The 15,433-nt window shown below is 39.7% G+C and overlaps 2 protein-coding genes across 6 annotated transcripts in view; one reads left to right on the plus strand and one right to left on the minus strand.

The window, feature by feature from the left end:
• LOC106978165 (interleukin-36 gamma) overlaps positions 1-5,754 on the minus strand; it is a 174,937-nt gene extending 169,183 nt beyond the window's left edge. For both annotated transcript variants that reach the window (XM_053200912.1, XM_027033751.2), the window contains exon 1: positions 5,576-5,754. The gene's annotated coding sequence lies outside the window, so the exon portion shown is untranslated. The remainder of the gene's footprint in view (positions 1-5,575) is intronic.
• A 25-nt stretch (positions 5,755-5,779) lies between these two features.
• CKAP2L (cytoskeleton associated protein 2 like) overlaps positions 5,780-15,433 on the plus strand; it is a 30,130-nt gene continuing 20,476 nt past the window's right edge. The window contains exons 1-3 of one of the 4 annotated variants that reach the window (XM_027033743.2): positions 5,780-5,966; positions 7,909-7,975; positions 9,618-9,669. In XM_027033743.2, the coding sequence (XP_026889544.1) occupies positions 5,936-5,966; positions 7,909-7,975; positions 9,618-9,669 (150 nt within the window). In that variant the 5' untranslated portion in view covers positions 5,780-5,935. Of the gene's footprint in view, positions 5,967-6,020; positions 6,038-6,071; positions 6,142-7,908; positions 7,976-9,617; positions 9,670-15,433 lie in introns of those variants that run through there. The other 3 variants (XM_027033745.2, XM_027033744.2, XM_053200910.1) reach the window with 3 other exon arrangements.

Consider the following 15,433-nt stretch of genomic DNA (forward strand, 5'->3'; position numbering starts at 1 on the left):
GCCTTCGTTAAATTTATTCCTATTTTACTCCTTTTAAAAGAAAAAAGCAGGGGATTATTGGGGTGCCTGGGTGGCTCATTCAGTTGAGCATCCAACTTTGGCTCAGTTCATGATCTCATGGTTCATGGGTTCAAGCCCCGCATCGGGCTCTGTGCTTACAGCTCAGAGCCTGGATCCTGCTTCGGGTTCTGTGTCTCCTTCTCTCTATGCCCCTCCCCTGCTCATGCTCTGTTTCTCTCTGTCTCTCGAAAAATGAATAAACATTAAAAAAAAATTTTTTAAGGGTTCATTTATTCTTTTTGAGAGAGGAAGAGATATCAGAGTAAGGGCAAAGAGAGAAGGAGACAGACAATCCCAAGCAGGCTCTGCCCTGTCAGCACAGAGCCCAACGCAAGGCTCACACTCACAAATTGTGATAACATGATCTGAGCCAAAATCAAAAATTGGACACTTAACCAACTGAGTCACCCAGGCACCCCATTGATGTTATTGTAAATGGAACTGTTTTCTTAATTTATCTTTCTGATAGTTCATTGTTAGTATATAGAAATGCAAATGATTTATGTATATTGATTTTTATGCTGTAAATTTACTGAATTCATCTATTGTTTCTAACAGTTTTCTTGGTAGAGTCTTTAGAGTTTTCTATATATAATATCATGTCATTTGCAAATAGAGACCATTTTATTTCTTCCTTTCTGACATGGATGCCTTTTATTTATGCTTCATTGTTCTAGCTAGGGCTTCTGATACTATGTTGAATAAAAATGAGAGTGGGCATCCTTGTCTTGTTCCTGATCTTAGAGGGAAAGCTTTCAGTTTTTCATCACTGAGTATGATGTTATACTTGTATGATTTGGGCTTGTCATTTATTATGTTGAGATACACTTCTATACCCAGTTTGTTGAGATTTTTTTAGCATGAATGAATATTGAAGTTTGTCAAATGCTTTTTCTGCATCTATCGAGATGATCATATGAGTTTTATACTTTTTGTTACTGTGGTATATCACATTAGTTGATTTGAAGATGTTGAACCATCCTTGCATCCCTGGAATAAATCCTACTTGATCATGGCTTATGATCCTTTTAATGTACTGTTGAAATCAGTTTGCTAATATTTTGTCGAGGATTTTTGCATCTATGTTCATCAGGGATATTGGCCTGTAATCTTATTTTCTTCTAGTGCCCTTGTCTGGTTTTGGTATCAGGGTAATGCTGGCCTCATAAAATGAGTTTGGAAGTGTTCCATCCTCTTGTATCTTCCAGAAGAGTTTGAGAAGGATTGGTATTTCTTCTTCTTTAAATGTTTGGTAGGATTCACCAGTGAAGCCATCTAGTCTTAGACTTTTTCTTTTTTTTTTTTTTGGTGTTGGGCAGGGGGCAGGTGGATTTAATTACTGATTTAATCTCCTCACTAGTAATTGATCTGTTCAGAATTTCTATTTCTTCATGATTCAGTCTTGATATATTATCTATTTTCTAGGAATCTATCCATTTCTCTTAGTTGCTCAATTTATTGGCATGTAATTGTTCATAGCAATCCCTTATGATCTTTTGTATTTCTGCCGTATCAGTTGTAATGTCTCCTCTTCACTTCTTCATAATTTTTTTTTTTGAGAGAGAGAAAGAGCATGTGCAAAGGGTGGACAGAGGGAGAGAGAGAATCATAAGCGGGCTCCATGCCCAGCACAGACCCTAACAGGGGGCTCAATCTCACAATGATAAGATCATGACCTGAGCCAAAATCAAGATTCAGATGCTTAACTGATTGAGCCACCAAGGAGCCCCTCCTCTTCACTTATATTTTCATTTATTTGAGTCCTCTCTCTCTCTCTCTCTCTCTCTTTCTCTTCAGTAAGCCTAGCTAATAGTTTTTCTATTTCATTTATCTCAGTATGTATGATTTAAAAACATGAACTATACATAAAATGTATTTTGATATATGCAAATTATGCCTTAATAAAAAGGCTTGTTTTATTTTTCATTTACAAAAGGAAAAAGTATCCCTATTCCATTTCTTCTTTTGTGCAAGCAAAGTATCTTATTTTTGGTACCCTCTCTCAACCCTGGCCTTGACATGTTCACTGATTTGAAATTGTTCTATAAGGTTATTTATCTTTCTTGTGGATAAATTTCTTGCCTCCCTCCCCGTTCCCCCAGCTACTTCTACGTAGTATGGTTACTATACTGAAAGTCTTTTCTTTTTAAGTAATCTCTACCCCCAACATGGGGCTCAAACTCATTACCCCAAGATCAAGGGTCACATGCCCTACCAACGGAGCCAGCCAGGCACCCCTGTATTGAAAGCCTTTAAAGGGAGAAAGCTCTATTCATTCAATAGATACTTATTTAGTTCCTATTTGGTGCCAGGCACAATAGCTATAATGGTCTGCTCTCATAAAACTTACACATTAGCAGGGAGAAAGATAAACAAATAATCAAGCTAATTACCAAGGGAACCTCAGGAAAACTTCCTTGAAAAAGGTATGTCTTGCCTGAGACTAAAGGATGATAAAGAGTTAACTAAAAGAGAATAAAAAGACAAATGACCCAATTGAAAAATGCACAAAGATCTAAATAGACATTTCTCCAAAGAAGATATACAAAAGGCCAATAAGCACATGAAAAGATGTTCAACATCAATAAGCCATCAGGGAAATAGAAATAAAAACCACAATAAGATGCCGCTTCACATCCACTAGGATGGTTACAATCAAACAGATGGACAGTAACTACTTAGTTAGGATGTGAAGAAACTGGAACCCTTATACACTGCTTGTGGGAATGTAAAATGGTGCAGCTGCTTTTGGAAAACAAGTCTGGCAGTCCCTCAAATGGTTAAACACAGTTACCATATGACCTAGTAATTGCGCTGCTAAGGCATATACCCAAGAGTATTGAAAATATATGTCCACAATATAAACATGGATGTTCATAGTAGCATTACTCTTTTTTTGTTTGTTTGTTTACTTATTTTTGAAAGAGAGAAAGAGCAGGGGAGAGGCAGAGACAAGAGGACCCAAAGCAGGCTCTTCGCTCACAGCAGATTCCAATGTGGAACCCGAACCCATGAGCCACAAGATCAAGACCTGAGCCCAAGTCGGACACTTAACGGACTGAGCCACCCAGGTGCCCCGCAGCAGCATTATTCTTAATAGCCGAAAAGTGGTATATTATTCATACAGTGGAATGTTATCCAGTCATAAAAAAGAATGAAGTACTGACACATGCTACAACATGGATGAGCCTTTAAAATATTACACTAAGTGAAAGAAGCCCATCATAGACCAGATACAGTATAATTCCATGTATATGAAATGTCCAGAACAGGCAAATCTATAGAGATAAGAAGTAGACCAGCATTTTCCAGGGACCAGGAAGAGGGAAGAATGATGGGGACTGACTGCTAATTGTTATGGGGCTTCTTTAGGGGGTGATGAAAATGTTCTAAAATTGTATACTCTAAGTGGATGAATCATATGGTATGTGAATATCCCAACAAAGCTGTTATGGTAACAGTAATAAGAAGAAGAAACCAGAGGAAAATGGGAGGAAGAGTTCAGCTCCCAGACAGGAAAATATGGAAAGGAAATGAAGGGGAAAAAAGCAGTATGAATTGAAAATGAAGAAGTAGACAAAGGCCAGGCCCTTCGGGAGCTTGTAGGACTTTAGTGTGAGAGCAATGAGAAGCCATTAAAGCCACAAGGAGAACTACAGTGGATATGTTGCCTGATAAGTTGAAAATTGTTAAACCTATTTAGCTTTCTTTCCACACTTTGTGTTCCACCAAATATTCCCTCAACTATCCAAAGAATGTAGAAAAGGGTGCAGAACTGGCCTATGTTGCTCCAAAGAACTAGGACCGATGAGCAAGAGGCTTACTTGAGCTCATTTTATAATTATATTTTTTTAATATTTATTTTGAGAGAGAGAGAGAGCACACAAGCAGGGGAGCGGCAGAGAGAGGGAGAGAGAGAATCCCAAGCAGGCTCTGCACTCTCAGCACAGAGCCTGACACAGGGCTCGAACTCACAAACCATGAGATCAGGACCTGAGCCCAAATCAAGAGTTGGACGCTTAACCAACTGAGCCACTCAGGCGCCCCCTGAGCCCATTTTAAAGAAAGTTTCATAATAATCAGGGCTTTCCAATAACGTAAGGCGGCTCCCTGACACCAGCAGGGTTCCTGCAAAGATGCAATACCTACATAGGATCTGTAGGATACTCTAGCACTGAGTAGAGATCAGTCAAGATAACAGGAGCCCCTTTCTTACTCATTAACCACAAACGCTCTTGCCCAGCTGCTAGAGTTAACCATTAGGTGGACTCATGGTCCCAGACAAAGAGTCCAGAATTTTCACTAAAATAATTGATAGGTGTCCTATTTTAAGCATATTTGTATACAGGTAATATAAATGTCAAAATGCATAAATCCAGGAACCCCAGCATGGCTCCCGGCTAAACTCCCTATTTGGGGTCAAAGAACTGCTGCAATCGCTTCATGCCCAGCTGAGTACCCAACTGGTGAAGCAAACACGGCAAACAGAGGCCCAGACATAGCTGTCTCTCTTTACCCATAGCTGGCCCAGAACATTACACCAGCATCCAGGAAAGAGGAACCCTGACATGCAGAATGTCAGAAACATTCCCCAGACTGCTTCATGAAACCAGGGAAGAGTCAAAACAGGGGGCAGGCTTTGAAGGAAAATGTTTTAGGGCTGAAATAAGAAGAATGAGGTATGTCTAATGACTCAGGAAGACTGGGCCTGCCCCCCTCATCCCTTTCTCGGTTAGGCATATACCCAGATGATGAGGTCAAATAAAAAATATATAATAAAAAGCAGCCACCTTGAAAGCAGTATGGCACTTCCCCCAAAGTTAAAAATAGAATTACTATATAATCCAACAATATTGCTTCTAGATATATCTACCCCCAGAGAACTGAAAGCAGAAATTTCCACAGGCAGCTGCACCCCCACGTTCACAGCAGCGATATTCACAACAGCTAAGGGGTGGAAGCAACCCACAGATGAATGGATAAACGAAAACTTGGTACACGCAACGCATACAATGGAGTATTATCCAGCCTTAGAAAGGAAAGAATTTGGGGAGGAATTCTTGCCACATGCTACAACATGGATGAACCTTGAGGATTTAATGCTAAGTGAAATAAGCCACAGAAACACAGGTACCGGACGATTCCACTTAAATGGGGTTCCTAGAGTAACCAGAATCACACATAGACAGTGAAATGGTACTTGCCAGGGCCTGAGGGGAGGAGGCAAGGGGGAGTTCCCATTTCATGGGTATTGTGCTTCTATTTGGCAGGATGACCAAGTTCAGGACGTGGACGGTGGTGAGGGTTGTACAACACTGTGAATGTACTTAATGCCATCGGACTGTACACTTAAAAAGGGTTAAAATGGTAACTTCTGTGACGGATATTTTACCAGTTAAAAACAGCAGCCACCCTGCAGTACTAAGAACTTAGGGCTTTTAGATGCATGAGAACTTTCACACGTAGAGCTAATATACTGGTGTGGACCCCCGAATTCATCAGATTTGGGGTTTACCTTGTTTTTTCAGAGCTCCTGTGAACCTTAGGGTCTGAGAGGAGTAGGGCGGTCCTGTCTACGCGGGCCAAGAAGGTTTCCGTGACCGACTCCACAAGTGCCCCTCCCACCGCTCCTCTGAAAGGACCAGCCAGTGTGTCGCAGGGCCCACCAGCCGTCTTTTATGCCCCGGGAGCTGCACGTTCTTCCAATCAAAGGGCAGAGCCAACCGCAAGGCGTCTATTTCCTTTTGTCCCGCCCTCCCCTGCTTCCGACTGGCGGGTTTCAAACCCACGGGAGCCAATGAGAGCGAGCGGACGCGCTGTGTTCCAGCCGTAGCTCCAGGCGCGGGTTTTGAAGAGAAACTGTCGCGGAGGAGTCATGGTGCCACCGCGACCGTCCGCAGCTGCGGGTGAGTATGACCGTGGACCCCCGCGTCTCCCAGGCCCTCAAGCAAGGGCGGGGAAGAAAGGAGGCCACCAAGTAAGTTATTTTCGCGGATGGAAACATTCGCCTGTCTGCCTCGGTCTCCGCCTGGGTGTTTCCAGTCCAGGGAGAGCTGACGGGAGCCCCGGCCCTGGCCAAGGGTGAGACATCTGGCCGTGGCTAGAGGAGAGTGGATGCGGGGCCAGATGCCTCAGAGGCATCTTGCCAGTAATTCCTGTAGCAGCTCTGCAAGGAGATGTCATTGTCACCTCGTTTAGGTAGAGAACCTGAGGCCCCTTTCCCGGGTCGCACTTCCAGAAGGAAGCCAACCGCTCCTGCCGCGATCCAGATTTGGATCCAGAGCCTGGGCGTGGTCCTCTGTGCTGCGTCCTGAGCTTTGACAGCTACCAAGAGGCTGAGTCTGACCCTAACAGGAGGCACTGGGAGTTGATGGTTAAATTTGCACTGAGAGCTGAGGGTCCTGGGTTCCCTGACCTCTTAAATGTACCTAGAGGCCTTAGCTATCTTTCCAAATACTACTCAGACACCACCTGCTCCCCAGTGCAGACAGTGTTTTGATAGTTTCAGTAATAATACCTGTTGACTGCTAGGTCCTGGGCACTGACCTAGGTGCTTTACATAATAGCTCTTAAAGTTGGGCATTTCTGTCTCCATTTTTATAGGTCAGAGGCAGCAAGGTTTGCTAACTTGCTAGAAGTCACAGAGCTGGGTTTCCAACCTGGTCTGTCAGTCCCTGCTCTCTACACTGCCTGGTATGGCGTAAAATGCTTAATTCTCAAAGCTGTCTCCTAGGGAACCATCAGAGCCAGACATCAAAACACACAGCACCGCAGTTTAGATCAAATTAAGGGTAATTTTGCACCCTTATAGCCTTTTTTTGCCATTATTTTTTTTTAATTTCTTTTTAACGTTTATTTATTTTTGAAGGAGAGAAAGGTAGTGTGAGCAGGGGAGGGAGACACAGAATCCGAGGCAGGCTCCAGGCTCTGAGCTGTCAGCACAGAGCCCAACACCGGCCCAAACCCGCAAGCCTTGAGATCATGCATGACCTGAGCCCAAGTTAGAAACTTAAACAACTGAGTCACCCAGGCACCCCTTCTTTTTGCCATTATTAAATTTTAGCCTTTTGCAACCACCTATTCCCCTCGCTCAGTCCCTGCCTCTGAAATCCCATAATTCTTTCTTTGACGCTTTCTTATGGTACCTAGTTTTTGCCTTACATTGTAATTATTGTTGTGTTTATTTTATCCCCACTACTACACTGAAACTTCTTCAAGACAGAAATACTGAATTTTCATCCCCTCACAAATGCCTTGCTTATTAGAAAGTCAGCCATACAATAGATGTTTTCCATGAACCCCCTAACCTGGCCTATTTTGGCCTGAGGCCCAAAGGAAACCACGTAAGGGTTTGTGGGCAAAATTCATCATCCCTGTCAGAAAAAACATAATTAATAAGACCAAGCCTGGTTCACCAGCTCAGGTGAGCCAGTAATAGATTTCTTCATGTAAAGCATAATATGTTGTAGCTGGAACAGTGGCCGTGAGCAAGGGCTCTGACACTGGATAAACCTAGTTTCAGATCCTAGCTTTGCTACATACTGGCTGGGTAACTTTGGGCATATCATTTACCCTCTTTAGATTTCAGAGTGTAAAATACCTAAGAAAATTGTTGTGCGGATTAAAGAAAGCAATGTAAGTGTGAAGAGCTCAGTGTAGGACGCAGCATACAAATGATGTTGTTGATGTGGACATTAACTTGGAGGCAAACTTACGGGACGAGGGACTTTATCATACATGATCCAAAGCCAAAAGCACTATAGAAAAGTACCATCTTTTAGAAGATAGATGACCTGGTTAAAATCTCCAGCTAAAGTTCTGTTGTTTGTTGGCTTGCCTGTTTTGCAGAAGAGCGGCAGAGAAAGCTCCAGGAGTACCTAGCAGCCAAGGGAAAACTGAAGTGCCAAAACACCAAGTGAGTGTGTCTCACCCAGTTGTGCAAGTTTTGTTGCCCTGGTTGCTCATAGCAATTTAAAGCCTTTCAAAACATTGCCCTTTTGTGTGTAGTCTACTCAGACTGCACTGAGATCCTATGATAACTCAGGAAAGGGTATGTTGGTCCAGACATGACAAAAACCCTGGCCAGTATCTAGTACACTGGCAAGACTAAAGCACTATTATTGTGGCAGTCTCTAAAGGGAAGAGGAGAAGGTCCACAGTATTACCTACAGTACTTTTTCTGTCCCTGTCCCTGCTTTTTTTTTTTTTTCCCCTGGGAAAGTGGTTCTCATGAAGGCTAGAAAAGGTCGAAGAGTTGCGTGACCGTGGTTCTGTTGTTCCTTGCTAAAGCAGGAGAGCCAGTTATAATCAGTCCTCCATAGCTGCACACCAGCATCCTCCAGCCTGACCTCTGTGGTCATTCTCTTAGCACTTACTCTTGAGGTGGACAGAATAGGACTGTTCACTTTTGTCTTTTGTCAACATCTTGCTACTGTAGTGGTGTTACTAGTCCCTCTTGCTTAGCATTGATATATTCTCCCCCTGGCGTGTTGCTAAATTTTTATTTGGAAATGAATCTTTACAAAGCTAGCTTGGACCCTATATTTTAGTTTCCTTTTACTTTGGGGTTTTAACTCTGTTTCCTCGATTAATTAAATCTGATTCATTTATTCAACAAATACTTATTTAATACCTGTAATGTATCAGTCACTCTTGGTTCTGGAGATCTGGTGCTTCACAAAACAAAGAGGCCCCTGCATCTCCAGGGTTTATGTTCAAGATGGGGGAAACTAACAGCAAGTCATGATCAAAGTCCCTGTTAGTGTGAATTATTTTTGATCCATGCAGATTGAATCATTCTAAATTCTCCTCTATTTTCCTATGCCTTTTTACATTTTCTGTCTCACTGGCTAGATTTCATATGTGCTCCTGTTTTTTTAGTTGTATCTCTTTTTTCACTTCTGAATATTCATTATCTGAAGACACTTAAACTTTTTAAAGAAGCTGTTAATTACCTTATTTGACATTGTATCTCTAGTGCCTGGCACATTGCACTTGTTCAAGGATTGTAGTTCGAATGAACAAGACTATGCAAATATGAAGAAAACACCTACATTTCATTAATCTAGTTAGAATGCTATATTTATGCGTGGAACATCTCTGAAAATGATTACCAAAACATGGGTAAGAGTGGTGGGGTCTGAGGAATAGAATAGTGGGACTAACGAAGGGATAATGAGACTATTGGATATAATTTTGAAATATTTTACTATCTACAGAAATTCCAATGATTTAAAATTCTAATCATAATAAATTTAAAAAAAAATTTTTGTTAATGTTTATTTTTGAGACAGAGAGACAGAGCATGAACAGGGGAGGGTCAGAGAGAGAGGGAGACACAGAATCCGAAGCAGGCTCCAGGCTCTGAGCTGTCAGCACAGAGCCTGACGCGGGGCTTGAACTCACGGACCATGAGATCGTGACCTGAGCCGAAGTCGGACGCTTAACCGACTGAGCCACCCAGGTGCCCCATAATCATAATAAATTTTAATTACTATACTTCCCAAGCATTGCTGATCCTTCAGGACTAAGAATTAATCTTATTTTGTCTTTTACAGGCCTTACCTAAAAGCCAAGAATAATTGTCTGAATCCTCCACCTTCTAAATCTGTAAGTAGAAATTAGTCTTTTAAATAATAATTTTGGATGATTAATAATAAAAATAACAAAGATGTTTGCAACCTAAAGACTATGTTATGCAAAGATATTTCTCATAAATAAAAGATCAATTTGGTTTAGTAAGAGACAGAACCACTTTTTGAAAAGTACAGCATATTATAGTTCGGCTTTGTTAATCAAAAAAATTCTCAAGTGCACATTGGTCCTCTTAATAACTAACATTAATGGAATATTTACTATGCATCTAGCATTACATTAACTCATTGAGTCCTTACAACCTTATGAGGTAGGTACTTAGTAGCCCCATATTACAGATGAGGGAACTGAGTCACAGAAAGGTTGAGTAACTCCCCAAGGTCACATAGTTATTACATGACAGAGTGAGAACCTGTGATCTTAACCACTTTGGTATGCTGCCATGAAGTTAAATGGCTCTGTAGTCATTAAAAGGGACCATCTTATTGTATCTTCCAAGCTACTTAACAAGATATGCTTCCCAAACAGTTCAATGCTGCTAGATTATGGATAGAATAGTAAAGTATTCTCAAATTTCCAAGGTTTAAATGGGAGAATTTAGCCTTCTGAAAGGCTGCGTATAACATCATTAGACCCTGTGAAGGAAAGAAAATGTATATAAGGCAAAATTGGTTCATCATGATGTGAACAGTTGGGAGTCACTGGGTTAGACTTCTCCTTCATGCAAATTGAATTAGTGTAGCATGCAAATCTTAAAGGAAAAACAAAACAAAACAAAAAACCTCATTCAGAGTTCCCAGAAGCTTCTCTAGAAGCTGACAATACTGTATACCTAACTATCTTTTTTACCCAGTTGTGAAGATAAAAATTAAGTGGGAAAGGCAATTATGAAATAGGAGAAGCTAAAAGGACTAGGCAAATAATAGTCATCATGACAATTGTATAATGCCTTACAATTTATAAAACATGTTTATACCTAATTGTAATAGCTAACATTTGAGTGCTTATTATCCAGATACTGGGCAAGATACTTTATACACAACATCGTAATTAATAATCAAAGCAACCCTATAAGAAAGGTGGCCTTATGATTTAATGTCCATTTACCTTTGAGAGTAAAAGGAGGTACTGTTATGTTGGGCCAACAGCCATAAATAAAAACTATCTTGTGAAAAACAGGACGTTGTGACACCCTTCCCAGAAGATACATATCATTATTGTTATTCTCATTTTACAAATGAGAGGACTGAGGCTCAAGGAGATTGAGTACTTTGCCAAAAGTATATAACCGGTAAGAGTCAGACTTAAGACTTGAACAAAGTTTTTCCGGCACACTCTTACTGCAGTGCTTCTACTTAAAGAAACACACAAGGTTTTTCATTTTCTGTTCGTCTCTGGCAGTTCTAACATATTGAACCAAGATTTGAAAGGATTCCTTGGAGCCATGCTCTTAAATTTACTGAGAAATAGTAATGTATAATTGTTAAAAACTGCCTACGTCCAAATGCTAACTCCTTCGTTTTCCAGCTAAATGACCTTGGGCAAATTATTGAACTTTATCTGTAAAATGGAAATAATAGGAGATACCTCATAGAGTTGTTTGAAGGGACTGAGTTAGTATACATTGAAATACATTTAGAAATGTCTACAGACTGGGATATATGTTCCTCTGGAGGTACATAAAGTATCTCCAATGGGTTCACAGTTTAACAGAATCAGCTTCCAGGTCCTCAACTCCCACATACACTTTTGCCTAAAATTGATTTGTAGAATGTGCCTCACATACAGTTGCTCCTTTCCCACCTCCCTTGTCAATATCATCCTTCTACCATTTTTCAGTTCTTTCTTTCTCTGCTGTTTTAGACAAACCACTCACCCTTCATCCCTGATCTCAATATGATGCTTTGCCCTGAGATGGGAATGCCTACAGAGTACAACGTCAAGGGACAATAGTGAAATAATGGTGTCGATGTTGAGAAAGTCTTTTTCAATTCAGGTGGCTTCCAGTTTTTTGCACTCAACATTGTCATCTAGTAGAACATTAAAAATAATTTTTTGCTGAGAGATCACTGTGATTTTTAGCATATGCCTCTAGATGAGTTCAAAGAATTGACTACTACTTACTGGCTGTGACAAAACATCTTCTATTCTCATGAACTTATTTTTTAAATTTTAATTCCAGTATAGTTAATATACAGTGTTAAATTAGTTTCAGGTATGCAATATAGTGATTCAGCCATTCTATATATTACTCAGTGCTCATTAAGCCAAGTGTACTCTTAATCTTCACCTATTTCACCCATTCCCTCCTTACACCGTCCTCCCTTCATTAACCGTCTGTTTGCTGTCTGTAGTTAAGAGTCTGTTTTTTTTGGTTTGTCTTTTTTTTCCTTTGTTTTGTTTCTTAAATTCCACATATGAGTGAAATCAGATGGCATTTGTCTTTCTCTGACTGACTTATTTTGCTTAGCATTATACTCTCTAGATCCATCCATGTTGCAAATGGCAAGATCTCTTTCTTTTCTATGGCTGCGTTATATTTATATACACTTCTTTATCCATTCATCTATTGATGGACACTGGACTGCTTCCATAATTTGGCTTTGGAATTTATGCTGCAATAAACATAGGGGTGCATATATCCTATTGAGTTAGTGGTTTCATATTCTTTGAGTAAATACCCAGTTGTGTGATTACTGGATCATATGGTAATTCTATTTTTAATTTTTTGAGGAACCTCCGTACTGACTTCCACAGTGGCTGCACCAGTTTGCATTCCCACCAACAGTGTATGAAGTTTCCTTTCTTTCCACGTCCTCACCAACACTTGTTGTTTGTTGTGTTTTGTTTTGTTTTGTTTTATGTTAGCCATTCTGACAGGTTGAGATGATATCTCACTGTGGCTTTGATTTGCATTTCCCTGATGATGAGTGATACTGAACATCTTTTCATGTGTCTGTTGGCCATATGTCTTCTTTGGAGAAATGTCTGTTCATACCTTCTGCCCATTTTTTTAATTGGAATATTTGTTTTTTGATGTTGAGTTGTAAATGTTCTTTATGTATTCTGGATACTAACCCATCTACTTAGTAATGTGAACAAATTTTCTCAATGTTTTTATTTAAAAAGAAAAAGGAATAAAATTGATGCAGACCTCTGTCTCATTCCAGCAACAAATGTCTCCCAATGAATACATAAACTAATTATAGGGATGGGGAGCTCCAACCAACTCATTAAGAGATACATTTCTATTTCTTTATGAAAAAATATTTTCCTTTTCATGTTTAATGATTAGTGATCAGGGTGCCTGGGTGAGTCAGTTGAGGGTCTGACTCTTGGTTTCAGCTCACGTCATGATCTCATGGTTGGAGTTCAAGCCCCACATTGGACTCTGTGCTGACAGCATGAAGCTTGCTTGGGATTCTCCACCTCCCTCTCTCTCTCTGCCCCTCCCTGACACACGCTCTCTCTCTCTTTCTCTCTTAAAATAAATAAACTTTTAAAAAATAATAACAATAATTAGTGGTCAAAATCAGTAACATTTATCTTCTTTTGCTGAATTATTTCTAGTTATGGCAAATACAAATAAGGTAAATTTATAAACATATGCATATTTGTTGAGAAGTATGATAGGGTAATGAACTATAATGAACTATATACTGCCAAGCACAAAAATCTAGGAAAGAAATTTTGTGGTGAACTGGAATGAAAATATACCAAGAGAATAAAGGAAACGTGTCACATTTTCAATTTTAAAGAAGTATGTTTGTACAATTTTTTAAAGGGATTATAGTATCAAATTTCATTTTATCTTAAGATGTCAATATTGACAGTGTGCCTGAAATTGCATCTTTTGCAACTATTTAAACTAACAATGAAAAACTTTAGATGTTAACTCTAAAAAGTATGAAAGGGTACAGAGTTTGTCAAAATTATTTTGGGGGGCACCTGGGTGGCTCGGTCGGTTGGGCGTCCGACTTCGGCTCAGGTCATGATCTCACGGTCAGTGAGTTCGAGCCCCGCGTCGGGCTCTGTGCTGACAGCTCAGAGCCTGGAGCCTGTTTCAGATTCTGTGTCTCCCTCTCTCTCTGCCCCTCCCCTGTTCATGCTCTGTCTCTCTCTGTCTCAAAAATAAATAAACGTTAAAAAAAAAAAAAAAATTTTTTTTTAATTATTTTGGGCATGTATGAACAAAAATGCTTGAAAAACACTGATGAGATAAGCTCTACAATTTCTCCCAGCCCTACGATAGCCCTTATTTCATCATATCATCATTTTTTGTGCGTGTATCTTTTCTATTAGCACTCCTCAGGGACAGGTGTCTTCTCTTCTCATCTTTGCGTCCCCTTAGAGTCTGGCACTGTGCCTAGTATACATTCAGTAAGTCTGTCTTGATTTAAACCCTTGTCATATATTGTATGTTGTATATTTTCTCCCTCCCTTGGCTTCATATGTCCAGAATAAAGTGACCAAATTCAATTTGAATCGATTGTTCCTTCTTGTACATTCTTTAATTTTTTTATCATTTTGATCCATCAATTCTGAGGTAAGTTGTCAGAGACCAGGAGTTAAGAGACTGAAGTTCTAGCTCCAGCACTGCCTCTAACACCCTGCCTGACCTTGGGCAGCTCACTTTCCCTCTCAAGTGAAGGGGCTCAACTTAATGATCTCTAAAATTCCAACCTTGGGGGCACCTGGCTGGCTCAGTCGGTAGAACATGATACTCTTGATGTCAGGGTTATAGGTTCAAGCCTCATAGTGGGTGCAGAGACAACCTAAAAATAAAATCTTAAAAATAATAATAATAAAGTAAAATTCTGACCTTAATGGTCTGTATTTGCATACTGATTGCTGGCTCTTCTGTCAGCCAGATGACTCTTCTAAGCCTAGGTTTTCTCTCAATGTAGTACTTAAAACTGCAGACAAGTTCTACCACTTACAATAAATTAGCAAGGCCAAGCTAATCTAAAATAAAGATATAAAAACTGAACAAAAGAGAAAATACTTGCAAGTCATATATATGATAAGGACCTACTATCCAGGATATATAACAAACTCTTGCAGCTCAACAATTAAAAAACAACCCAACTTTAAAATGGACAAAGGATAATCATAATAATAATCATAATAATAATAACATGGACAAAAGATCCGAATGGACATTTCTCCAAAGAAGATATACAAATGGCCAATAAGGACATGAAAAGATGCTCCATATCATTACCATGAGGGAAATGCAAATAAAAACCACAATGAAATACCACTGCATACTTACTAGGATGGGCATAAATCAAAAAAGGCATAACAAGGATTAGGGAGGATGTGGAGACATTAGAACCCTTATACAATGTTAGTGGAATGTAAAATGCGACAGCCACTTTGGAAAACAGCTTAGAAGTTCCTCAGAAGTTAAACACAGGAGTTACCATAGGACCCAGCAATTTCATTCCTAGGTATATACCCAAGAGAATTGAAAACACATGTTCACACAAAAGCTTATAACAAATGTTGATAGCAACATTTTTTTATAATAAATAAACTGTAAAAAAAAAGATTTTAAAAAATAAATAATAAAGTTTATTATTGAAAAATAAAGTGGCAAAGACTGATACATCCTACAATATGGGTAAGTCCCAAAAACATTATGCTAAGTGAAAGAAGCCAGAAACAAAAGGCCACATGTTGTATGATCCCATTACACGAAATGTCCAAAATAGGCAAATCTATAGAAACAGAAAGGAGATTTTAGTGTTTGCCACAGTTTGTAGGGAGAGGGAAA

The sequence above is a fragment of the Acinonyx jubatus genome, chromosome A3 (assembly GCF_027475565.1).
Source record: "Acinonyx jubatus isolate Ajub_Pintada_27869175 chromosome A3, VMU_Ajub_asm_v1.0, whole genome shotgun sequence".
Lineage (NCBI taxonomy): Eukaryota > Metazoa > Chordata > Mammalia > Carnivora > Felidae > Acinonyx > Acinonyx jubatus.